Here is a 25,727-nt window from a genome sequence, read left to right as displayed (position 1 = left end):
GGAGATATTACAGAGAAATTAATTTTATCCCATTAATTTGTTCAACACTCTCATCCACAGAGTATAATTAAGAGGTAACTATATATTTGACAGCAAGCATACACAGTGGGTAATATATGCAATATGAAGTTGAAATTCATAGAGTTTGGAACACAGTGAACAGTGACTGTATAATTGCCTTTGAATCTCAGTCTGACTGGGAAGTGATTTTGATGCCCAGTCCCCATAAGAATGCAGAGATCCATCTCTCCCTGATAGCTGTGGGACTTCAGATGTTGACACTAGTGATCAATAAAGAAGGTTCTTAAGAGTGAAGAGTTTGAGATTACTCTTTTTTTCACCAGGATATATCCATTTTACTTGATAGTAACCAGATGCAGGTAGTCAATATACACAGTCTATATCCTTATCAAAATAGAAAACAAAATGAACAAAGCAACAACACATAAATAACAAAACTTCAAATGAATAGGAGGAAAACCAAATAACCAAAATAATCAAAACTCAACCACACTTAAATAGAGGAGCTGCGCTAAGCATTTTTTGCTGCTCCTTTTGCAGAATAGATTTATAGCCTGTGTCTTTCCTTGGAGACACAGTAGACAAGCAGTTACTGATGGTAATAATCTTTCCAAGAGGAGTGGAAGTAGGTCTGTTTTGTTGGAGTGGGGGCATTAAGGACAAAGCCATCCAATACTGAGTATAAATGATATTACAGACTTTGTCTCAAAGACTTTCCAATATTGTGAACTGATCTCCATGAAACTCTTCTGCATGACCCATCAGGACAAGTACAAATTTACACGTGCACAGTCTTTCTGAATGACCAGCAGCCCTTGATTGATGTGCATCAACACTTCTCTGGGTCCCTCCAAAAGTGTACACTTGCTGGAGAGAGCTGAGGTGAAAGTACGGTCTATTCAATCCAAAGAAATCAAAGTGAAGGAGGAAAATGCAGTCCACAATTGCTATGGACATTACAGATGAGACGCAATAGTGGTGTATTTGCTGTGCACACTTAGTTCTCCTCCTGTAGCTCTTCTCTCCAAGGGAGATCTTGTCCTGGTCTGTGTCATGTTCGAGTTTCTGCTGGAGAATTTCAGACCTAGCAGAGCAAGGGAATAAAGGTTTGGTGAGTGGTTTCCAATTCAGCTCTCCCTCTTACATCAGCTCTATTCAGTTGGACAATCCAGCATGACCTGTCAGCTGAGGTCAGTCCCTGCATCCCCAAGTGTCATAGAGTACCTGGGCTTGGATTTATATCTCAGGTTTTCAAACTGCTAGAATTTGAACTGTGGACTATGGACTGTACTGGGATTAAGAGAAAAATGAGCATATTTTGTCACTGGTCCAGGTATATTATATTGAATAATAACATTGTAGCTGGGTCTGAATCTGAGTTCAAGAGACGTATGAGCAACCTAGAATACCATGTGGATTCCTTCTGGAGAACATGCCCAGAATTGAGGTGAAAGTTCTGATTATGTTAGCACTGAAGGAACCCGTGTAGTTTCCATTTGTAACCACTGAATCTGCAAATACACAGAGAAGCCATCTCACTTCAAATCCATGGGAATTGCATAGATCCTGTAATCACTGAGAATGTGCTCCATGCAAATCTTCCTAGCGTACACATGGACATTAAAGGTGATTGTGATGTAGAAACAGAACAGCACCCTGTAAGTCTATGGCTAGTGTAAGGCAATTTGTGAGAGGACAGAAGAGAAAATGTCCTCAGATCTTTCCAGAGAGATCACAGGAAGAAAGGAGTAGAACATAGCAAGAAATCCAGAGGATCATATATATAGTTTCATGGGCAAAATTCACATGAACTGTACCAGAACTATACTCTGAGTAGCTCTTTAGCTGCCTGAGGCTGAAATCCATGTAGGTGGTCATTCACCCAAAACAGGTACTTATATAGGGAAAGGATATTCAAATGGATTCCAGCCTGTGTTCCTACCTGAACATTAATGCTTAATGTAAAGATTCCCCAGGATTCGCTGGAGGCATAAAAACAAATGTTGAGTGGGATATGTACATAGTGGCCAGAGCCTATAGACAGCTCAGTCAGTGATGTGCTGTCCTCCCATAAACCGTCATAGACTCAGGGTTCTTTCCCCATTAACAATCCGGCTTAGCAAGTCCCAAAGGATGTGTAGAGCTGTCTTGTTGCTCAGCAAAGGATCATATATTGGTGGTGGACTAGACTCTTGTTCTTGTTCACTCTTTCAGACTTTCCCCAAAGTGTGCAACTTCTTCTAATCGGAGCTGTCTTTACCATAGCCTGAGTGACTTCATGCCCAAAGCTAGAATCATAGGAAATCTCCATAACCAGGATCCAAATCAACAAATTTTCTCCCCGTAATGTGATTGTTCCACAGATAATTTGAATAAGTAAGTAAAAGCTTGCATGGGTTATCTCACACTGAATCAGAATCTATGGAAGGGCTCCACCCTATGGTACACTTTTACTCCTTGGCTGATGGACGTCTGGATAGATTCTCCTTCAAGGTTACTCTGGGACCACTACAACATTGATGCTCCCTAGTTGCAATGGCAATACCTACTCCTTGTTGTGGAATCACTGGGTTAACTAAACCTTCTGTTCCACTTTCTGAACATGGCTTCTCATAGGGCTACCTGTTCTTAAACTCCCAGACCCATCTGAAATTCATCATTTCTCCTAACTCCATTGAGGCTGAAATTAACTGAGAGAAAATGATGTTGATTGACAGCACTTGCAGAATGCTACACAGATAACATAGGGGAGCGCTTTAGATTATCTGTGCACCAAAGGGGCTCCTGACACTGCCCTGTTCTTGCACCACAGCATAGCTATGGGGCTTTTGCTGGATGACAATACAACTCCAAGCAACTCAAATTCTCAATGAATAAAATCCAAGCCAAAGTCCCAGCGGAAGCTGTAGTGTGCCAAGGTAGCTGGAGAGAAATGGTAGCAGGCCATGTGGAAAGCAACCTTGGAGAAGACACAGTGAGTGACACACCCTTCCAGTGGGCTTTCACCATTCACAAAGAACAGAGAAGCCAGATAAACTCATGGATTTTAGAGAGAAGCCCCCCTTACCTCCCTGTACTCCTTTCCTTTGATGTGCTCCAAAGGATTTCAATGCAGACCAGTAGTTTTACCCCTAATCACTTGAAAATCTAACTTTACAGGTGTTTTTGTGTCCTCTTTTTGGGGGCCTGCATTTCTTTTTTTGGGGGGGGGGCTGCATTTCTACAATTTATTGTCCTTCTTTTACACCATAACTAAAAGGGACCTGCAAGCTCCAGGCCTGTACCATTTGTTACCACTGTGAAACACGACTCACTTGAACATATTTCCCACTCCTCCCCCAGACTTCACGAGATAATTCTTTTACAGTATTTTTGAAAACAGATTAAATTAATACCTTAAGTGTCCTTTTGCTGTACAGAGCTGGATGGAGATGCCAAATAACTGGGCAGCTGTATTTCATGTTTCATGGATGTAAAGTGAACTCTTAGAGTACTTTTCTCATGAAACTTGGAAATAGAGGGAAACACATTCACTACTGCAAACACAAACACACACAAACACACAGAAATACACAGATACTCACTTGCACGCACAAATGAAAACTTTGATCTTGTGCAGCACATTTCCTGTTGAGTGAGGAATTAGTGGGAGCTATGCTGTGTACAAGTCTCTTAGACTCAAGCAGGCTGTGCTGCCCTGGCCTGTACTCATTTCCACTTCAGGAAACCTTTCTATGCAGATACTTGTTGGTTTTACAAGTAAGTTACATGTTCTGCACAGATAGCCTAAACAATACAACATCAAATTCCCAAGAGAGAGATTCTAGGAAAAGACTCCATCAAGCTCTATGTTGACTCATCATAGGCCCCTCACTAAAACTACCCTGTTTCCTTCATAGAAGACCTTGGAACCATCAGAGAAGACAGGGACTCATGGTCATTTACCAGGAACTTTTCATCACATTAGAGTTCATGTGATGTTAAAACAACCTCAATGTCAGTCAGAAGGAGGCTAAAGAAATAACATACCCTGACTTTTCTGAAATGCAGCACTGTGTACAGTATTGAGAGGGAATCTATCCTTAAAGAATGCCATGCCCATGATATAGTCAGCAAAGCAATGTCAGCAGAGGGATGCACTCTAGGATTCCATGCAAGATCATGGTGAAGCCAATAAGACAATCCAGAATCTTCCCGGGGGATACCTCTGTTCAGGTAAAGTGAAGAAATCTAATCCTTATTTTGAAAATAGTTGAATGGTTTAAGAATGTGTTGAGACAAATAAGAGACAGGGCTCCACCTGGAACTGGACCGGTGATGCAAAGACTGCTGGACAACACAAAAAAATGAAGCTTCATGTTTGTTGAGAGACCTAGGCTTAAAGGACGAAGTTGGATAATGACTGGACAAAACTGCATGTCATGAACTGGCCTCCCCGCAGGCTCCCTAAGATGCAGATCAGCACAGCAATGCACCTTTCTTGGTGAGAATTGGGGGTATATACGGATAACTTTGTTCTTGAAGTCTCAAATCTCTCATGCCAACCCTCAGCCTTTGAGAAACCTTTTCCACATCCTTGTTCTTCTATCCAGCTTCAGATTGTAAGGCCCACATACGAACTCTCCAGGAGCACTCAAATAAGACAGGACTGACATGCTGCTCCTCAGGCTCTGTAGTTATCCAAGATCTATGAAGCATGAAGTCACCATTTTCACATACAGGGACATGAGGGGAGGAAGAACAAAAGCCACCACAAATGAGAACCGGTTCTTTGCCATTTCCACCAGCCTCTCCTCCTTGAAAACTACTTACTTCCTGGAGTCTCACAAGATCCCTGTAATGAAAATGAGCTCCAGGCTTTTGCTTCATCCCTCAAAGCCCTGTTCTAGTCTAAAGAGGGGCTCCCACATAGCACCCTCCACACACATGGCATGTAGTGCTGTGATATGTGATCAACCCATCTCCCTTAATAAACTGCAGAGTCTCAAAGAGCAGGAGCATTCGCTTTCCAAACATGCAGTTTCCTGAAGAGGGGCTATCTCCACAGAAAGCCTTGTAAACCATCACATGAATGAACACTTGGATGAGACCTAGGTCAGGACATGGATCAATCAATAGACAGTTACATTGGTTTGTCTATGTTTATGGAAAGACCTGAGGACAACCTGACCTGGAGGCCTAATCCTACCTGCTGTTCCTTTGCACTGGGGACACAGATGTTCATTCCGGCCTCTTCACAGAGCCTCTTTGCCTCCACACAGGATGCTGGCCGTTCAGTCTTCTCCACCAGCAGTTCTCTGTTCTCATTCAGCAAAATCTGTATATTGTTCTTCAATTGAGTTTGTTCACGCAGAAGCTGGGAGTGCCTGATGCTGAACCACAAACAAAAAATGGTAAACCCAGCCAGCTTCTATTTGCCTGTCACTCTTGCAAGTCCAATCATCCCTTCAAGGAATCCCTCATCCCCAGACATCCCCAGAACAGAGCCACACTATACAAGTTAGCACCAATTAGAGGAGGTCAAATCCAGAATCCACATTCAACATGAATCAAAGTACTTCTGATAATCCTGACACTAAGACGGTTTATATAAATCCAGGAAGAAGAAATGGTCCATATGGGTGCTTATATGTCCATGATATGCTAAAACCATCTTCACGTAGTGGGGAAATCCCCTCTGAGGGGTAATTGAAGTCCCAATAGCTATACAATCTTTCCATGTGTTTCTCATGGATCACAGATCTTTAAATCTTCTGTCAGAGTCCTAGAGATTCAGAGTTGATTGATATTCCCATCACGGTACAAAACTTTCTATCTAGAGGATCCTTAATGGGGAAAATAACAATTGGAGGGTCTTCTATAGCCTTCACATGTAGGACAACTGAGTCCAAGAGCTACAAACATAAGACCCTTGCCAGGAGGCAGGCTTCTTGTTAAAAGTCAGACACTATAGAACCAGTGCCCTGACTTTGGTTCAATGTCATACAGGACAGGAGCATTCCCTGCCTAGTGCTGGGTTCTCATCTCTGTCAGCGACTCACCGGTAGGAACTGTTCACTTGTATGAGCTCCTTGTACCTCTCCATGGCCTCACTTATTGAACTGGTCATCATTTGCATAGCCATCATTCTCATCTCATGTGCGGATTGAAGGACTGGCAATTCGACATCCAGCCTGTTGTGGGGCATGGCCCAAGAAAAAAATAACCATCTGAACTCAGGATTTCAGAATTAAGTGAATTGTAAATTAAAAAAACCCAATAAAAAATTGAAATTTAAGAAATGTGGGGGGAGGGAAGAATGTGGCAAACACAAAGACCAGAGCAAAAAACACAACAGTGAGACTCCAACAACAATTCTTTCAAGGAAATATTTCTACGCAAATCAGCAAAGAGTCATTTTGAAATATGGACATTTTCTAAGACTGTGGAGATATGGTTCCCCCAAGACCAACTGTACTGCAGTGGCTTGGGTCTAACAGATAGTTGTGATGATATTTCTTTTGTTTTGAAAACAGGGATTCTCAAACCTTGTTTCCTACTGTTCCATGAATTCCCAGAGGGCATAACTTCTTTGACAGGGAAGAGGATTTGTAACCCCTCCTTCCCTCAGGAGGGTCCTATCTACCACCTAAGTAAACAGAAGATGCAAAGTGCTCAGTTGATCCATGTGGGCATCCCCACTATCATGACCTGCAAACTGTCCATCAGACATATCCTAAGATCCCATGAAACTCCCCAGACTCCCTGACCGAGAGCTTAATACCCACAAACACTTTCACATACTTACATACCAATCAATATACAAACACAAGCAGAATCCCAACTACATGCATGGAGGTGCCATAGAATCAGTGTATAATGAAAAAAATTAGAGGAAAAGAGGGATGACGTGCAGGCATTTCGTCCCCTCACTTAGAGGCAGCAAGTGTGACCAGGTCCTTCTAGCTGTTGACAGAACCAATGCTAATCCAAGGAGCTCAGGGTCAAGTACAAAAGAGGTTGACCCTAAACACACAGGACCTAGCTTGTCTCACAAGCAAATGCCTTCCAAATCTCCTTAAAATCCAGGATGAGAGGTAAACCTCTCTTGTGCTAAGAGGAAATCTTGGGTTAGCAGAGAGAAAGCACAAGACAGTGAACAGGTTACTGGCCATAATGACTACCTGTGGTCCCAATCATCATAGATATAAAGGTCCAGGATTTGATAAAATTCATCCCTCTCGAATTGACACTTCTGGATTTCAAATTTAAGTTCCTCCAGTTCCTTTAAACACTCCTCTTGCTTACTGATGACATTTTGGGATGATGCCTTCCTACCAAAACCTGTAAATAGATAAACCCAAGTGAATTTGCATATTTGGTGGCCCATGGGCAGAAAAGATCATTCTGAATCCGAAAAGGAGGTGAGGAAGGGGAAATGGTAGAGACTGGGTGAATCCCTTAAAGAGCAGAAAAGCTTTCTTAAAGGTGGATTCTTTTTTTTTTTTTTTTTTTGGTTTTTTTTTTTTTCTCGGAGCTGGGGACCGAACCCAGGGCCTTGCGCTTCCTAGGCAAGCGCTCTACCACTGAGCTAAATCCCCAACCCCCTTAAAGGTGGATTCTTAAGCTATGTCCCTCTTCCCAACCTCTAATGCCATACACGTGCCACATTCACTTTTACAGGACCCCTCACCCTGAATAGTATCACCTGACTGATACATAAACATCTGGGACGTTGTTATCTCATATCAGATGTGTTTCAGTTAATCCTGGAGTTCATACTGCTTAGCACCATCAGGCTCTAATCATGTGTGTTCCACCCAAAGTGTCTGAGAACTCAATTCATTTCTCGGGGTGCATCCTTCCTTGTTCTCACCATCAGAGACTTATGTAACCTACAGTAATCTAGAGGAAGAAATGCTTCAACTCCCAACCATGGATGGTCACATTTTTAATCTCACTGTGCCTCCTCCTGCCATGCATTGACACTCACAATTAAAAAGCTTCCAGAAAAGAAACTGAAGGCTTACCACTTTCTGGCTTTCTCTCAAATTAAAGATCAGGAACTCCCGACTCTTGGTTTGCCTTTGAGAAATCCCAAGGCTCCTGCTTGTAAGGCCTAATCTTAGAAGGCACATCTCAAACATACCTCCTTGAGGATGTTCCCCAACTCTGCCCAGGACTCACCAAGCCTTCCCCAGAATGATTTCCTTCCTTCCAAGGAAGATGAGAGGAGGTCATCTTCCTTCAGCCTTGGTGTGGTCTCTCCTTGATCAACACTTTCCTTCTGAAATAGCCTGAGCGGCTGGCGAAACATGCCTGTTTGTGAACCCAAAGGGAACTGAAGGAATATCCCAAAGGCAGTTGGTGTCACCACAACACTGGTGACATCACAGAAGATTCTAGGCATCTCTTAGATACAATAGATTGTCCAGTGAAGGGCTTACTGATGATGCCACTGGGAAGTTCTATGACCTACCTGCTAACTAGCTCTCCAAAAATTGATCAATTTCTGTGCGGACCCTTTCCTCCAGTCTCTCATACATCACTGGGAATAGCATTTGGCAACCTCTATTGCTAAGCTAGATGTTTCTCTGTGCATCATTAGAACTCAACAGTGCTTTTGCTGGGGAGGGCTGCTTACAACCTGAATGAGAGAACAGATTTTTCTTAGCACCCAAATCTCTAGGGACCAAGGAAGAGGGAGTTTTTTCTTAAAAGTAAATCTACTACTCGAGACAATGCATGTGACACACATTTCGATTCCTAAGGTTTTCCTTTTTATGGAGGCCAATATGTTTCTTCTAGACCTCTGAGTGTATAAAACCTGGAAATATTTGCTTACTGTGCAGTCCTTGACAGTTGACATTGTTTTTATTTACATATCCATGTATTTCACAAAATCAATGGTCTATTATCTTATTTTTTTAGAATAAAAACTCCTTTTTTCTTGAAACATAGGGATCAACTACAGGGCATATATAAAATAATAAATTTCTGTACCTTTTATATATTAAGTTGGACATCCTCCCTTTCTCAAATATAACAAGACAGTGAAATCGGACATCAGCGAGCAAACGTCAACCTGGACCTTGTGTTACCACATTGTAACCACATAGCCATCCCTTCTCCAATATCGTTCTTCCTGAATTTCCAAGTCCAATCCTGAGGATATTTGGGGCTGCACGCTGATCTTTTAGTCAGAGCAAACATAAAAATCAGGCGGATGGGCAGGGAGTGGAATGGCCTAAGGTTAGGCTAAACCTCAATTTTAATGGGTCCATAAGTTCAGGAGGGAGTCCATTGGCATTGTCATCTGTGGCTTCTGTGTCCTTATCCTGGGTGTGCTGACTCTGTGATACGATGCCACCTCACCTCACAGATGTCAGGGTGAAAATCATGTATGACTTTTCTGGGAAGAACTCTGCCTTTTACTACCATCTGGAGTTATACAACATCACTATGCACAGCTCAGAAGAGAGGGGTGGAGATTGTGGAGGCCTTAGAAGTTGAGGATCTTTTCTGATTAAGGCACATATGTTTTCCTATGTAATTTTCCCCTTGCTCTTTCACTAATGATGGTTGACTTCATTCCTGGCCTGAAGTCAACTGGATTCCAAGGTTTGGGATTAGGGAAGCCCCTCTTTTTGAGATGACAGGCCCAGCAAGGGATCCCACTGCATACAGGTTCCTATTCCCAAGGAAGTTGTTGCTGCAGAATCACAGCATGGGGGCAGCAGCACAGGACATCTCCCAGCTTTCTCTCCTGCACCTGCAGCACTTTTAATAAGGCTGTTTGTTTGTTTGTTTGCTTTTTATTGGAAATACCTACAAAGCTGGTCAAAATTAATACGTGCCTTAAATTCCAGCACCCACAAAGTATTGTTGTTTTTGCTTTTGTTTTTGTTTTATTTCATTTCATTATTTCTGTAATTGTTGTTAGGATTCTTATTGTTTTCTTTGGTAATTCCCTCTAGCTATTCAATTTGCAAGTAGAATGTAAAGCCATGCTCTGCATGGTCCTCTTATTCATGTTAAGGATTTTATTCTTACCACCAAGACCACAGATGAGCACAATATTTACTTTCAAATCAGGAAAACAGGCAGAAAGAAGAGAGCTATGTTGTTTGGTCTCAGGTAACCAAACAATGAGGAGTGTAGGATGGCTTCCCAATGTTTTGGATTAGATAAGATTCTGTTATTGAGATGAAAGGCCTCTGCTGAAGCCTCCAGTTGAGTAACAGAGAGCCTGAAAAGGCTGAAAGAGTGGTTGTACCTTGAAGGTGAAGGCTGGCCCTTCAGTGCCTCTGCAGCCTGAGGCAGAGTTCTACTGGGAACAGAAGAGAACTTGGCCAGAGATCATAGGGGACTGCATTTTGGTTGAGCCCTGAGACCTGGATGAGCAGAGGCCTCCACAGTCCTGATAAGGGAAGCAGAGCCACATAGATGTGAGGGAACAATGGATCTTTGAACTGCATGTTCTCCAATTCATTTATCTTTGCTGTATACATAGTATATGTAAATGACAAGGGCATCCTACTTTATCACATCTAGTCTCTCTAGATCTTAAAGCATGTGCAAGTGTAAACACAGTAGAGTTAGTTCAGCAATACATTGTGTCCCATTTTGTTAAAGACGTTTATTTTATTTCTATTTATATTTTTTTCTTTTTCTTGACTACTGATACCTAATTACTCTCCCACAATCCTTCCCCAATTCTCCTGGCACAGTCTTCTCTGAGTGTATGAGGGCCAACTGTCTCAGTACCTCCCTTCTTTTACCAAAGCCTTTCCTGGGGGCATTCGTGAGGATGCTGGTTTTGAATGCCTTGGACTTGGCTTTCTTCATGCTCCAGTTTGCTGGCTTTGAGAAGTTTGTGAAGAACTGTCTGTGAACTTGGTACTTCATCCAGATGGTACACAAGAGGCAATGGTTTTGTCAATGGGTCCATAAGTTCAGGAGGGAGTCCATTTGGCATTGTGATATGTGGATTCTGTCTTCTTATCCTAGGTGTTATAATTCCACCTGAATGTATGCTATAATGCCACCCAACCTCACAGATGTAAGAGTGAAAATCATGTTTGACCTTTCTGGGAAGAACTCTGCCTTTTACTACCATCTGGAGTTATACAACATCACTATGCAAAGCTCAGAAGAGAGGGGTGCAGATGTGCGGGCCTTAGAAGTTGAGGATCTTTTCTACTGATTAAGCCACTTCTTTTTCCTATGTAATTTTTCCCTTGCTCTTTTTTACTAATGGTGGCTGACTTCTTTCCTAGCCTGAGGTAAACTGGAGTCCAATCTTTTGGATTACCGAACCTTCTAATTTTGAGATGACAGGCCCACCAAGGGTCCTACTGCATACAGAAGGTATGAATAATTCTCAGGGGCTGGAGTAAGTTAAAAACATCTGTGACAACAAAGAACTGATTAAGAAAACAAGAGACCAACTGCTCATCAAGATCACAGTTGTATGATAGTAAGAAAATGTGAATAGGGCATCAGGTGAGAAGATAAATTAATTAGGAGGTCATAGGCCTAGAAGGGTTATCCTTTGCTCTCAGTGGAGCTGCCATTCTTTCTGTCATTCCTCGCCCTCTGCCACAGGACCAGAGACTTCCCGAAACAACTGGCTGGCCTTGCCAAAGACCTGGCAGGGTCTCCCTGTAGAATAAGACACTTAGAGTCCTTGAGGACTCACCAAGAGGTCTCCTCCACACAGGTTCCTTGTTGTCAAAGGGAAATGTTCCTGCAGAATCCTGCCATGGCAGCAGGAATTTCAACCTGGCTGCTCTTGGTCCAGCTCACTGGATGCAGGCCTGAGGCCCAGGGGTATCTGGGGAAAGAAGTAGCAGGCACTACCTCACAGCTCTCTCTTTGTTGGATGCAACTGCTAGGACTGTGATAGGATTTTTGTTTCTTGTGTGTTTATTAGAAATACCTACAAAGCTGATTAAAGTTGCAACATGCCTTCATACCCAGAGTGCAGAATGTTTTTACATCGTTGTTGTTCCTGTTTTATGTTTGGATTTTGTTTTTTCATCCCCTCAGGAAATTTCCCTGTGCTTAGAATATTAAGCACATGCTCTGGAGGGATCGATTATTCAAGTTCGGCAAATCTTTTGTTCTCACCATCACTCCACAGATGATGCCATTACTTACTTTGAAATAAGAAAACAGTCATAGAGAAGTAAATTAACCTGTAAGCTATCACAGAAGAAACACATCACGATTGTGGAATGGCACCCCAGTATTTTGTATTTCCTAAGTTATTTTTATTTTAAACTTTTTTATTGGATTTTTTTGGGTACATTTCATCTTTTTTAAATCCGTAAAGTTATCTTTTATTCCTCTCCTCCCATTTACAAGGTGGAATTTCACCTGTGATTGTTAGTCCAGATAGTTTGGTCAATGGCTTAGATATCATCCTGGCCTAGTTTCCTTGGCATAAGCTGAGTTAGAAGCAGACTCAAAGGTTCAGGACCAACAAATAATGAATTCCACTACATCTGGATCCCCAGCCTCACAGCCAGGAAGGGACTGGATTTCCATTCACTATTTAAAAAAAAGATGCAGTTCATTAACATGTAAAAAATTTCTCAAGTATATTAAAGTGTTTACCATGGTCATACAGTTTTTCAAATACCTGTCATTCATCTTTTTCCAAAACCTAAAATATCTTTCTTATTCACATTTTTTTGATTATTTTTTGGTATTAGTATCATTTTTTTAAATTTCAGTTTTTTTAATAGATATATATGTTTTATTCAAATTTCATTCCCTTTCCCAGCTTTTGGTCCATAAGCCCCCCTGCCGTGCTCTCTCCCGTATGTATGGTCCCCCAATCCACGCCACTTAGAAACCCCTTCCCGGACATTTCCCTGCACCCAGGGTCCAACCTTGTTAAGAAAAAGGGCTTCCCCTTCCACAGGTGCCCCAACAAGGCTATTCTCTCCTACATATGCAGTTGGACCCTGGGTCACTCCACGTATAGTCTTTTGCTAGTGGTTTATTTGGTTGGCATTGCTGTTCTTATGGGGTTGCAAGCCCTTCAGCTCTTTGAATCCTTCTTCTAATTCCAATAAAGGGCGTCCTGTTCTCAGTTCATTAGTTTACTGCTAGCAATGACCTCTTTATTTGACATGCTCTGGATGTGTCTCTCAGGGGAGATGCAAATTTGGTCCCTTTCAGTAAGCACATTTAGCTTCATCAATCTTACCTAGTTTTGGTGGCTGTATATATATGGGCCACATGTGGGGCAGGCTCTGAATGGCTGTTCCTTTGGTCTCTGCTTTAGATTTGGCCTCCATATCCCCTCCTATGGATATTTTTGTTCCCCATTTTAAGAAGGAGTGGGAGCATCTGCACTTTGGTCATCCTTCTTCTTGAGTTTCCTGAGATCTGTAGATTGCATCTTGGGTAATTTGAGGTTTTGGTCAATATCCACTTATCAATGAGTGCATATTGTCAATGAGGGGTGCTGAGTACCTGGAAGAGAATGAGGGACAAGAGATGTGAAGAAGGACTCCAAGACAAGAGTCTGATCAAGGCGACAATTTTATTTTTCCCCAAGGCTGAATTTGTACCATAAAATGGATAACAGAGAGAGGAGAGAAGTAAGAAACATTTACCCACGCCAAGGACACAATATTCGTGTGGTCAGGGAATCGGCTGATGTTGACAGGTTGTCAGAAAGGTCACAGGTTTGTCATATCTATTAGTCAGCAGGATGTTGGTTTTTCAGAAAGGTTACAGGTCATGACATTGGGTATATTAATGTCAGACGTTATCATATGATTATTCATCTTGACCACCACATTTGTATTAGTCTTCTGCATCTGGCTGGCGATTTTCCATGAACCCAGTCATACTTAATGCTAACCATAATAATAACATCAATAATGGAGGGCTTCAAGGCCATCGCTCCCAACACCATACCAAGTGTGTTTTTCTGTGATTGGATTACCTCACTGTGGATGATATTTTCTAGTTCTTTCCATTTGCCTATGAATTGAACGTAATCATTGTTTTTGATAGCTGAGTGGTAGTCCATTGTGTAGATGTACCACATTTTTCGAATAAATTCCTCTGCTGAAGGGCATCTGGGTTCATTCCAGCTTCTGGCTATTATGAATAAGCCTGCTATGAACATAGTGGATCATATGTTTTATTGTATGTTGGAGCATCTTTTGAGTATATGCCCAGGACTGGTATACCTGTGTGCTCAGGTAGTGGAATTTCCAATTTTCCAGGAATGTTCAGACTGATTTCCAGAGTTCTTGTACCAGTTTGCAATCCCAGCAACAATGGACGAGTGTTCCTCTTTCTCCACATCCTCACCAGCATCTGTTGTCACCTGATTTTTTGATCTTAGACATCCTGACTGGTGTGAGGTGGATTCTTAGGGTTGCTTTGATTTGCATTTCCCTGATGACTAAGGATATTGAGCATTTCTTTAGGTGCTTTTCAGCTATTCTATATTCCTCAGCTGAGAATGTTTTCTTTAGCTCCAAACCCCATTTATTAACAGGGGTGTTTGGCTCTCTGTACTCTAACTTCTTCTGTTTTGTGTATACTTTGTATATAAGCCCTCCATCAGATGCAGGATTGGTAAAGATTTTTTCCCAATCTGTGAGTGTCCGTTTTGTCCTAATGACACTGTCCTTTGCCTTACAGAAGCTTTTCAGTTTTATGAGGTCCCATTTGTCGATTCTCAATCTTAAAGCATAAGCCACTGGTATTTTGTTCAGGAAATTTTCCTTAGTGCTCATGTCTTCTAGACTCTTCCCTAATTTTTATCCATTACTTTTAGTGTATCTGGTTTGATGTGGAGGTCCTTGATCCCCTTGGACTTAAGCTTTGTCCAGGGCAATAAGAATGGGTCAACTTGCATTCTCCTACATGCTGACCTCCAGTTGAATCAGCACCATTTGTTAAAAATACTATCTTTCTTCCATTGGATGTTTTACCTCTTTGTCAAAGATCAAATGACCATAGGTGTGTGGGTTCTTTTCTGTGTCTTCAATTATGTTCCACTGACCTGCCTGTCTGTATGCCAATACCATACAAACTATTGCTCTGTAATACTGCTTGAGGTCAGAGATGGTGATTCCCCCAGAAGGTCTTTTATTGTTGAGTATAGTTTTGCTATCCTGGGTTTTATGTTATACCAAATGACGGCAAATTGCACTTTCTACCTTTATAAAGAATTGAGTAGGAATATTGTTGGTGACGGCATTGAATCTGTAGATTGCTTTTGGCAAAATGGTCATTTTTTACCATATTCATCCTGCCAATCTATGAGCATGGGAGATCTTTCCATCTTCTGAGATCTTCAATTTCTTCAGAGATTTGAAGTTCTTGTCATACAGATTTTTTACTTGCTTGGTTCAAGTAACAGCAAGTTATTTTATATTATTTGGGACTGTTGTGAAGGGTTTCATTTCCTTAATTTCTTTCTCAGCCTGTTTACCCTTTGAGTAGAGGAAGAGTACTGAATTGTTTGGGTTAATTTTATACTCGGACAGTTTGCTGAAGTTGTTGATCAGGTTAAGTAGTTCTCTGGTGGAATTTTGGTGTTGCTTAAGTAGACTATCATATCATCTTCAAATATTAGTGTTTTGACTTCATCCCTTCTATTTTTTTTCCTTTGACCTACTTTCATTGTTTGATTGCTATGGCTAGGACGTTAAGTACCATATTGTACTTAAGTAGGGAAAGAGTGGGCAGCCTTGTCTAGTCCCTGATTTTAGTGGGATTCCTTCAATACTCTAAGTTTAGTTTGATGTTAGGTACAGGTTTGATGTATTTTGCATTTTCCTATATTTAGATTCAGGCCTTCAATTCCTGATCTTTCCAGGACTTTATTAATGAAAGGGTAATGAATTTTGTCAAATGATTTCTCAGCATCTAATGAAATGATCATGTGGTTTTGACTTTGTTTATATGATGAATTTCGTTGATGGACTTCCGTATATTAAACCATCCCTGCATCCTTGCCACGAGGCCTACTTGAACATGATGGATGATTGTTTGGATGTGTTCTTGGATTCAGTTTGCAAGAATTTTATTGAGCATTTTTGATCAATATTCATAAATAAAATAGGTCTGAATTTCTCTATCTTTGTTGTATCTTTGTGTGGTTTAGGTATAAGAGTAATTGTGGCTTCATAGAAGGAGTTTGGTAGTGCTCTGTCTGTTTCTATTTTGCGGAATAATTTGGACAGTATTGGTATGAAGTCTTCTATGAAGGTCTGATAGAATTCTGCACTAAATCCATCTGGTCCTGGGCTCTTTTTGGATGGGAGATGTTTAATAGCAGTTTCTATGTCTTTATGAGTATGGGGTTGTTTCGATGGTTTATTTGTTCCTGATTTAACTGTGGTACCTGGTATCTGTATAGAAAATTGTCCATTTCCTCCACATTTTCCAGTTTTGTTGAATATATGTTTTTGTAGTAGGATCTGATGATCTTTTTAATTTCTTCAGATTTTGTTGTTATGTCTCCCTTTTATTTCTGATTTTATTAATTTGGATACACTCTCTGTGACCTCTGGTTAATATGGCTAAGCGTTTATGTATCTTGTTGATTTTCTCAAAGAACCAGCTCGTGGGTTTGCTGATTCTTTTGATGCTCGGTTTTGTATCTTCTTGTTTGATTTCAGCCCTGAATTTGATTATTTCCTGCCTTCTACTCATCTAGGGCTTATTTAATTTTTTCTAGAGGTTTTAGGTGTGCTGTCAAGCTGCTGACATATGCTCTCTCTTGTTTCTTTTTGCAGGCATACAGAGCTAGGTGTTTTCCTCTTAGCGCTGCTTTTATTGTGTCCCATAAGTTTGGGTATGTTGTATCTTAATTTTCATTAAATTCTAAGAAGTCTTTAATTTCTTTCTTATGTCTCCAATGACCAAGTTGTCATTGACTTCAACTTCCATGTATATGTGGGCTTTCTGTCCTATTTGTTGTTATTGATCAACAGCCTTAGTCCGTGGTTTTTTGATACGAGGCATGGGATTATTTCTATCTTCCTGTACCTGTTGAGGCTTGTTTTGTGACCGATTATATGGTCAATTTTGGAGAAGGTATCATGAGATGCTGATAAGAAGGTATATCCTTTGGTTTTAGGGTGGTGTGTTCTATAAATATATGTTAAATCCATTTGTTTCATAACCTCTTAGTCTTTCTGTGTCTCTGTTTAATTTCTGTTTCCCTGATCTGTCCATTGATGAAAGTGGCGTGTTTAAATCTCCTACTATTATTGTTTGTCGTGCAATGTATGATTTTTTTGAGCTTTAGAAAGGTTTCTTATTGTTTAGGGACACAACTGCTATATACTTGACAAATATAGCAATCAACCAGAATATCCGTAGAAAGCAGGTGACTGTTGGCCACATGAGGATGAGTTTCTTTCAAAGATCATCATGATTTTTCGTAAGATCTTCCCTGTAATTGGTGGCATGGCTTCCCACAAACATGGTCCAGTTGTCTACAATCTCCTCCTTGGTCAGCATCTCATCCTTGTTCTTATCTGACTCATACACCAGATGCTGGGCCTCAGCCTGTGCCTGGTCATAGTCCTGAGGGAGGATCCAGTGGTGAATCTCATCCTAATCCACTTTCCCATCCTTGTTCAGATCTGGGAAATCATTGAACTGCTCCCCAGACAAAACCCAGTCGGTCTCAGGGCAATTGTCCTCGTGAGAAAAAGATGTCCACAATGTACTCATCCTGGTCCACAAAACCATCCCTGTTCTTGTCGATATTCTCCAGCGTTTCCAGAACTACAATCTCCTTCATATGTTCTAAATCCTCTTAGTGCAGAAAAGCAATGAACCAGTCCTGAGTAGCTGTCAGGTCACCGTCAAGGCCTTAAACCTCCTCTCATCTCGTGGAGGCAACTTGTTACAGTTGTGATGATCAGAGCTATCTTGGAATTCAGCAAGGTTTCCCAGGTAGTAGCCATAGGTAGCCTGCTTGTATTCTTCCCAAGAGATTTTTCATCTATGTCCCTATCATAATCCTTCCAGAGTTTAGCCACATTTTGGTTGATGTATCTTTTCTGTACCTGTTTGATCCAAACTTTCAGGTCCTCAGTAGTAACAAGGCCGCCTTCATCACTGTCGATTGGATCAACAATTTTCCCCAGCCTCTCCTGCTCTCGTTCAGGATTAGCTATCAAAGGTCTTGGAGTCCTCCTTGCCCAGGAAGACCTCATGATCGTACAGGAAGCTGTGCTTATTCTCTGGTGGCCATTCGCCCTGCTCTGAATCAGGACAAACCATGTGCTCCTTGCTCATCATGCTCTTGGCCAGGAACGCCAGGACCAGTGCCAGCAGCAGCCCATGGAGAGTCCCAGGCTGACACCATGTACCACAGTCGCGATCAAAGGGAGGCAGCAGGGAAGTAGGGGCTCAGAGCAGCTTATCCGCTGTCCCTTCCCCAGAGAGGGCTTTTGTTACATTTCAAATGTTATCTGTTTTCCTGGTTTCCACAAAACCCCTTATAAAACCCCTCCCCCTTCTACTGTGAGGGTGTTACCACACCCACCCAAACACCCAGGCCTATCTGCCTCCCTGTTCTGGTTTCCCCTACACTGGGGCATCAAGCCTTGACAAGACCAAGGGCTTCTCCTCCCATTTGTGCCCAAGAAGGCCATCCTCTTCTACATATGCAGCTGTAGCCATGGGTCCGTCCATGTGTACTCTTTGGATGGTGGTTTCGGTCCTGGGAGCTCTGGGTCTTTCTTAGTGTTGTTCTTATGGGGCTGTAAACCCCTTCAGCTCCCTCAATCCTTTCTCTTACTCCTCCATTGGGGACCCGGCTCTCAGCTGAATGGTTGGCTGCAAGTATCTGCCTCTGTATTTGTCATGCTCTTTACCCCACTCTTTTGAGCAGATCACCACAGAGCAACGAAGATGTATTGTCTTGGCGTGATGATGTACAGACAAATAGATGATTTCTTAATTCTTATTATGATTCTATAAGAGTTCCTAAAATTAGATTAGTAATTTTAAGCTCCTTTATAATGGGACAGCTATTATGTTTTCTCTGGTAATCAAAATTGCATTGAGAACTCTTCCTCCTTAAAGTTTCATGAGTGAATTGCTTCTGCAATACCAAGCAGGCATCTACAGATTAGAACCCATGCTAAGAGGGTATAAACCAATTAACCAAAGTTCATAAATAGAGAACTAATGATTTACTATAGGTGCAAGGACTTTACGTAAATAATTGACTGGATTTGCCTATAGGCAATTTCACTTATTCTTTTCTCATAAAAATTACAGCTTTTAACTCTCCATGAACATGCAGAGCCAGTGACAGATGGTGACGGTTTATCCTGATGATTACTCTTGATGGATATGCATGTAAACATTCTCTGTCGTAAACTGATTATCCAACTTATGATTTGAATTCCTGTGCAAACTTGTGGTGAACTTTTCACCATGTGATGCTGTGTTCAGAAAGATACACAAATGTTGAGGACAAAGAGAGAGAAAGCTTTTTAGACAGAACTGAACTGAAGAGAACAGAACTCAAGAAGAACTTAGAAGTAAAGGCCTAGCGTTGAGAGTAAGGCATTGAGAGTAAGGAAATTATTGTCATAAGAGCAAGTGGAAAGGAGATTAGAAGAGAGCAAGGAGAACCTTATAAGTCAAACTTTATGGAGGCAAACCTTTGTAGAAATTTTAGGAAAACGGAAGAACTTATAAAAAAAGGTTAAAATCACTGCTCTTCAGTTTTCAGCCTGGCTCACTGGCTAGCCTGTGCTCTTCAGTCAGACTCACTGGCGAGCCTCTGCTCTTCAGTCAGGCTCACTGGCTAGCCTGTGCTCTTCAGCCTGGCTCACTGGCTAGCCTCTGCTCTTCAGTCAGACTCACTGGCTAGCCTCTGCTCTTCAGTCAGGCTCACTGGCTAGCCTCTGCTCTTCAGCCTGGCTCACTGGCTAGCCTCTGCTCTTCAGTCAGGCTCACTGGCTAGCCTGTGCTCTTCAGCCTGGCTCACTGGCTAGCCTGTGCTCTTCAGCCTGGCTCACTGGCTAGCCTCTGCTCTTCAGTCAGGCTCACTGGCTAGCCTCTGTTCTTCAGTCAGCCTCACTGGCTAGCCTCTGTTCTTCAGTCAGGCTCACTGGCTAGCCTCTGCTCTTCAGTTAGGCTCACTGACTAGCCTCTGCTCTTCAGTCAGGCTCACTGGTTAGCCTCTGCTCTTCAGCCTGGCTCACTGGCTAGCCTCTGCTCTTCAGTCAGACTCACTGGCTAGCCTGTGCTCTTCAGCCTGGCTCACTGCCTAGACTCTGCTTTTCAGCTGGGCTCACTGGCTAGCATCTGCTCTTCAGTCAGGCTCACTGGCTAGCCTCTGCTCTTCAGTCAGACTCACTGGCTAGCCTCTGCTCTTCAGCTAGGCTCACTGGCTAGCCTCTGCTCTTCAGCTAGGCTCACTGGCTAGCCTCTGCTCTTCAGCTAGGCTCACTGGCTAGCCTCTCCTCTTCAGCTAGGCTCACTGGCTAGCCTCTGCTCTTCAGTCAGGTTCACTGTCTAGCCTCTGCTATTCAGTTAGGCTCACTGGCTAGACTCTGCTTCTCAGCTGGGCTCACTGGCCTATGGGGCCCTAGCACATCGCTTAACCATCTGCTCATGACTGCCTGACCACACTGACCACCTGACCGGTCGCCCTGACTTCTTAAAGTCATTCCCTAGAAAGAGCACAAGAAACCAAAGAGAAACACCACAGCAAACTTTTCCCATGGGCTCTGCTTTAACCTTAAGTGCTTTCATTATTTCTTTAAAAGAGTGAAATATAATTTCGGCTATTCATATGGCCAAGAGAGCTGTGCAGTAGTCATTGCTTTAGGGAATTTGGTGCTAAATGAAAAGATTCCTTTATTCTATCACGATGTTATCTGTATGCTGTAAGATGTATGTTTAGAAAACACAACACCAAATTCCTAAAATCTAGATGTTTTAAGACATCAGCTCATGGAGAAACATAACTGCTTCCTATCTAGACTGGGCTTTTTTGCTATACTGCAGGTACAATCAATTTTCCACACTACTTCCATGATTTTCAAGAATGATTAAGAGAAAAATAAGTTGAACATAATGGCCAGAAAGGGGGTTCTGTCAAGTTCTCTTATGTGGGACAAGATACCAAGCTGTAACTGGTCAACCTAAAACCACCTGTTCCCAAAACTAGCAGAACTTACAGAAAATACATACTTTCTTATCATTCCTCCTCCCCAATGATCAGTGATTTAATGAGCACCTACTACGATCCTAGCACTGTGCATCTAAGTGTGTAATGGTGAATAAAAAACTTAATAAAAAGCCTCATTAAGGAATAAAGAAAAATGAAACATAACTTTGAAACTCAGAATTCAATATAAGCAAAACCACCACCATTTCTTCAACTGGTGATTTCTGAAAACTTCATCATTTTTTCCATGGGCTTCTATAGTAATGATACTGAGTCTTGATTTGGTAAATCACAAAAAGCAAGTCACACGTCTTTCTTGGCTCCCACAACTGTCAAAGGGAACAACACTGTCGCTGTCCATTGTGCTTCCCTATCAATCCTGCTATGGATGGTAATGAATTCCAGTCTTTTCAATGTGAAAACAGGCCACCACTTGAGGGCAAAGGTTATTAAAATTACCCAAACCGGTATATTCTCTAAAATTTTCACATAGCATTTTACTGATATCACAATGTAAATTCACCACAAATATTTAACCAATGAAAATATTGAATAGCTCTGCAAATAGGAGCGATAATCATATATACTTGAAAACAACTATCATGGAAACAAACGACGTAATAGGAGAAAAGTTACATCACTTAAAGGTACAGAAGCAGCAAAAAAGACACTACATTTCTTGGTTTGAATGTTAGGTGATACACTTGATCTTTAAAGACAGGCAATGTACTTGATCTTTAAGCCCTTTAACTGTGCCCTGTCCACATAGAAACTGCAGTAGATGAGAATCTTTTGTAAGATTTATTTATTTATATGTGAGACAATGCAGCTGTCTTCAGACACAACCGAAGAGGGCATCAGTACTCCTTACAGATGGTTGTGAGCCACCATGTGGTTGCTGGCATTTGAACTCAGGACCTCTGGAAGAACACTTGGTGCTCTTACCCACTGAGCCATCTCTGCAGCCCTCACAATGGCCTCTTACACAGCATCACAGTGGTCTATTTCACTAGATGGCTCCAGGGTGATAACAGAGAAACTTTCACAGTTCCTGAGCACTTCTGAGTTCAAACACCACCAGTGCCCACTCTGTGCTGTTGGCACATTCTGACCTTCTCCTAAGGGTTGTCAGCCACAAAAGGGACGGTTAGCCCCAGACAGCATTCACTGCCCTATCCTAAAAACCCCCTCGATTCTGAAAAAGCCACATTCCATGCTTGCTCCATATTTGAGGAAGCCAAATGGTTGATCTGGCTCAAGGCTCTACTTTTCTTAGCTCATCAACTTTCTTTTTCCACTTCTTGTCACAAGAAGCATTTTTTTATGCTGCAACTACACTGCAATGTGTGAAGGAAACCACCATAAACTCTGGGTGCCACCTCTTGAAATTTAAAATTCACAAAACAATTCATGACTTTCTAATCAGCACCATGGAAAATAAACAAAAACAAGCAAAACCATTCCAAAGGAACTTGCTGATCTGGAGGCCTGCTCATAGCAGGTAGGAGAGAATTAAATTATGCAGAACTGTAATCTCTCAGAGCTTTGGAGGCTAAAAAAGAGGAAATCTCGGTTTATGTTCCCTTTCTCCGAGTAATTGAAGGAGGGTATTTTACATCCTCCAAATACAATCTCTTGCAAGGGGCAACCAATTACAAAGTAGAACAGAAGAAATCTATTAAATAATACATTCATTGCCTGAGGTTTTAAGGAAATATTTTCCCATGATCCCTGTCCTTTAACATACAATGGAAACATTACAGGGAGTGTGCCACCAGGCTAAGCTGCCTCTGAAATGCCTGTCCTGCCCTGGCAGGTAGAGGCCATTTAATTCCAAGTCATCTGGAGAGGTGTGACAGCCCCAAGTTGCTCTGGGGATGTCAGAGCACAGCTCTCATGCACACTCCAGAGCACCTCTCCATTCTTTCCCAATGCCATAGGCTTTCCAATCCCTGCTTCAGCTCTCCATCCATGCCTGAACCCTCCCTTCCCCTACCCAATGGGCTCACTTTGCATTGCCTCCTTCTGCCACTGCTTTCCCAGGGCGGGGGTGGGGGGGCCCAGAAGGAGCCTAAGGACGGGCGCTGGTCTCCTACCTACCTTGATGATGCTGCTCTTAAGGTGCAGCCCGCCCTCCTTGAGGCTTGCTGTCTCTGGGGACCAGACCGGAGGTCGGGCAGGGGTCCGCGCGGGCGCCAGGCCTCCAGGTCCCCTGGCAGGACTAGCCTCGGCTTCTTCCCTGGAAACTGCAGGGTGGAGTCGCCCTTGGAAACACCGCCACTGTCTTAGCGCGCCCTCCCGTGGCCGAGGTGACCCCCAACGCGGTTACCGCCCCCTTCTCTGTCAGCTTCTTCTGATTTTTCTTTTCTTTTTTTTCTTTTCTCTTTTTGTTCGCGACGTGGCGCCTGGGAAGAGCTCGTCTCCAGGAAGGAGGACATCGTGCAGGCAGAATCACCTCTGGACCCTACCGGGGTCGGAGCGGGAGAGAGAGAGGAGTCAGCTTGGGCGGCGGGGCCCCGGCTGCGGGCACCTGCGGAAGGAAAACTCGCCCAGGCACACGCGCTGCTGCGTGCGCCAAATATAACGCGCGCGCCCGGGCCCCTCAGTCCCCGCGCTCACCCACGAGCTCCGCGTGCCCTGAGGCCGGGCTCGGGCGCGGTCCTACGGCGGGGTGGGAAGGACACGTGTGCCCACTCCGCGGTGCAGGAACACCGGGAGGCGCGACACGGGGAGGCGCGTGGTGCGGACCTCCCGGCTCCGCTCAGGCCAGTCAGTCCCCTCTCAGGGCTCGGCGGAGGCCAGGGCGCAGTCTGCGGCCCCCAGGCCCACCGTGACCTAACCGAGGCCATCGCCTCCGGAGCTTCCAGCTGCCCCAGGCTTGAGGCTTGGACATGGTGATTGTGGTTGCCACTCTCCTAGGCCGGTTCAGCAGGGCACAAGCCACCACCTGCTGTCCTCACCTGAAGGCATCCTGATGGGGCTGAGAGCCCACATCCAGCAGGCGAGACTCAGGGCAGGGGGCCATGGTCTTGGCTCTGCACCTTGTTGCCAGCCCCTCACACATATGGCAGCATCACACATATGGCTCCTTCTACCAACCGCCACTAATCACCATTTGGACATTCCATCACAGTGTTCTCAAGAAGAAAGATTGCAAACAAACACAAAAAGAATGAAATTTAAAATCTTTTTTATCAGGCTGGAGAGATGACATGGTGGTTAAGAGCGCTGCTTCTCCAGTGCTCCCAAGTTCAATTCCCAGCAACCACATGGTGACCAACAACTATCTGTAGTGGGATCCAATGCCCTCTTCTGTCTGAAGCTCTCTTCTGACATGCAGGCACACTCGCAGAGTGTTCATGTACATAAATAAATAAATCTTTAAAAATAAAACCTTCTAATCAGTTAATGTATCTACATCTAGAAGCTAGAAAAGGGTCACAGCAATATTAAAAATAATTCAGACATAACATGGCAGAAATACCTGAAACATTTTAAGGTCATCACACCGACCAAATGAAAGCCACAGGCTATACAGACTATGATGGATGAGGAGAAGGCTTCGTGATCTCTGGGAGTCCCCTTCCCTAGACTTGGGATAAGACTACCAGTAAGCCAAGACATATTCCTCTTTCATTTCTCACAGAGCCAGGGGTAGACCCACATATATGATTTCTTTGCCTGCAGTGTTTTTTTATCCAAACGCTGCCCTGTTTGAGGACTAGTCAAGGGTAAGCACCATCAGAGGAAGGCCAGCATATAAATTCTGTATAACTCTGCTCTGACAGCATGTAGCACAATCCTATCAAGTACTGGAAGCCTTGCTGGAAAGATTAATCAACCTCTAGGATCAAAAGGAAGCAACCGGAGGGCCACATGGCTGTAAATCAAGTCTGAAACCATAACCCATTATGGAAGTTCATCCTTGGATCTTATGTCAAACAGCAGTAGCATCGAAAAGAAAAACAAAAGTGAAATGGCAAGGTGACGGGTAATGACCCCATGGCAAGGATATCTAAGTCATGTGGAAAGATCCCAGTGCAAAGAGATCTAGCAAACATACATGTCCATGAAGCTTTCACCAAGAATCCCCATTCTGTGTTCTAAAACATTATATATATACACACACACACACAGTGAATCCTCATTCATGGTCAGCTATAGGGATTGATTCTCTGGGAACCTGACTTTGAGATTGAGATAGATATATAAAGGTATTTGAAAAGTGCTCTTGGGGACAATGGCTGTGACAAAGAGGAGAGAAGGGGATTGGGCAGAGAGCACTCTGGCTCTAATGCAGTCACAAGGGCATGCAGGCAGCCCTGTGTGGGGCTCAGGAGCTGGCCTGACCCTGAAGTCTTAGCCTGCACTGGAACAAGCAGGAGGCCTGGCCTTGAAGTCCCCATTGGCTAAGGATGAGGTTCCTGGTCAGAAACTAGTTACCACATTGTAACCACATGGCCATCCCTTCTCCAATATCATTCTTCCTGAATTTCCAAGTCCAATCATGAGGATATTTGGCGCTACACTCTGA

General features: G+C 43.0%; 1 protein-coding gene and 1 pseudogene across 1 annotated transcript; both read right to left on the bottom strand.

The window, feature by feature from the left end:
• Positions 1-331: 331 nt before the first annotated feature.
• Positions 332-9,174, bottom strand: LOC134480536 (uncharacterized). Its single transcript, XM_063268069.1, has 5 exons — positions 8,188-9,174; positions 7,185-7,344; positions 6,063-6,194; positions 5,210-5,393; positions 332-1,105 (listed from the first exon to the last, which is right to left on the bottom strand). The coding sequence occupies exons 1-5, from the start codon at positions 8,408-8,410 to the stop codon at positions 1,100-1,102; spliced, it is 705 nt and encodes a 234-aa protein (XP_063124139.1). The 5' UTR covers positions 8,411-9,174; the 3' UTR covers positions 332-1,099.
• A 3,682-nt stretch (positions 9,175-12,856) lies between these two features.
• LOC134480461 (reticulocalbin-1-like) lies at positions 12,857-24,042 on the bottom strand (annotated as a pseudogene).
• Between the last annotated feature and the right edge of the window lie 1,685 nt (positions 24,043-25,727).

Source organism: Rattus norvegicus, chromosome 9, assembly GCF_036323735.1.
Source record: "Rattus norvegicus strain BN/NHsdMcwi chromosome 9, GRCr8, whole genome shotgun sequence".
NCBI lineage: Eukaryota > Metazoa > Chordata > Mammalia > Rodentia > Muridae > Rattus > Rattus norvegicus.
The sequence above is the reverse complement of the archived record's forward strand: the minus strand, read 5'-3'. Positions and strand labels throughout refer to the sequence as shown.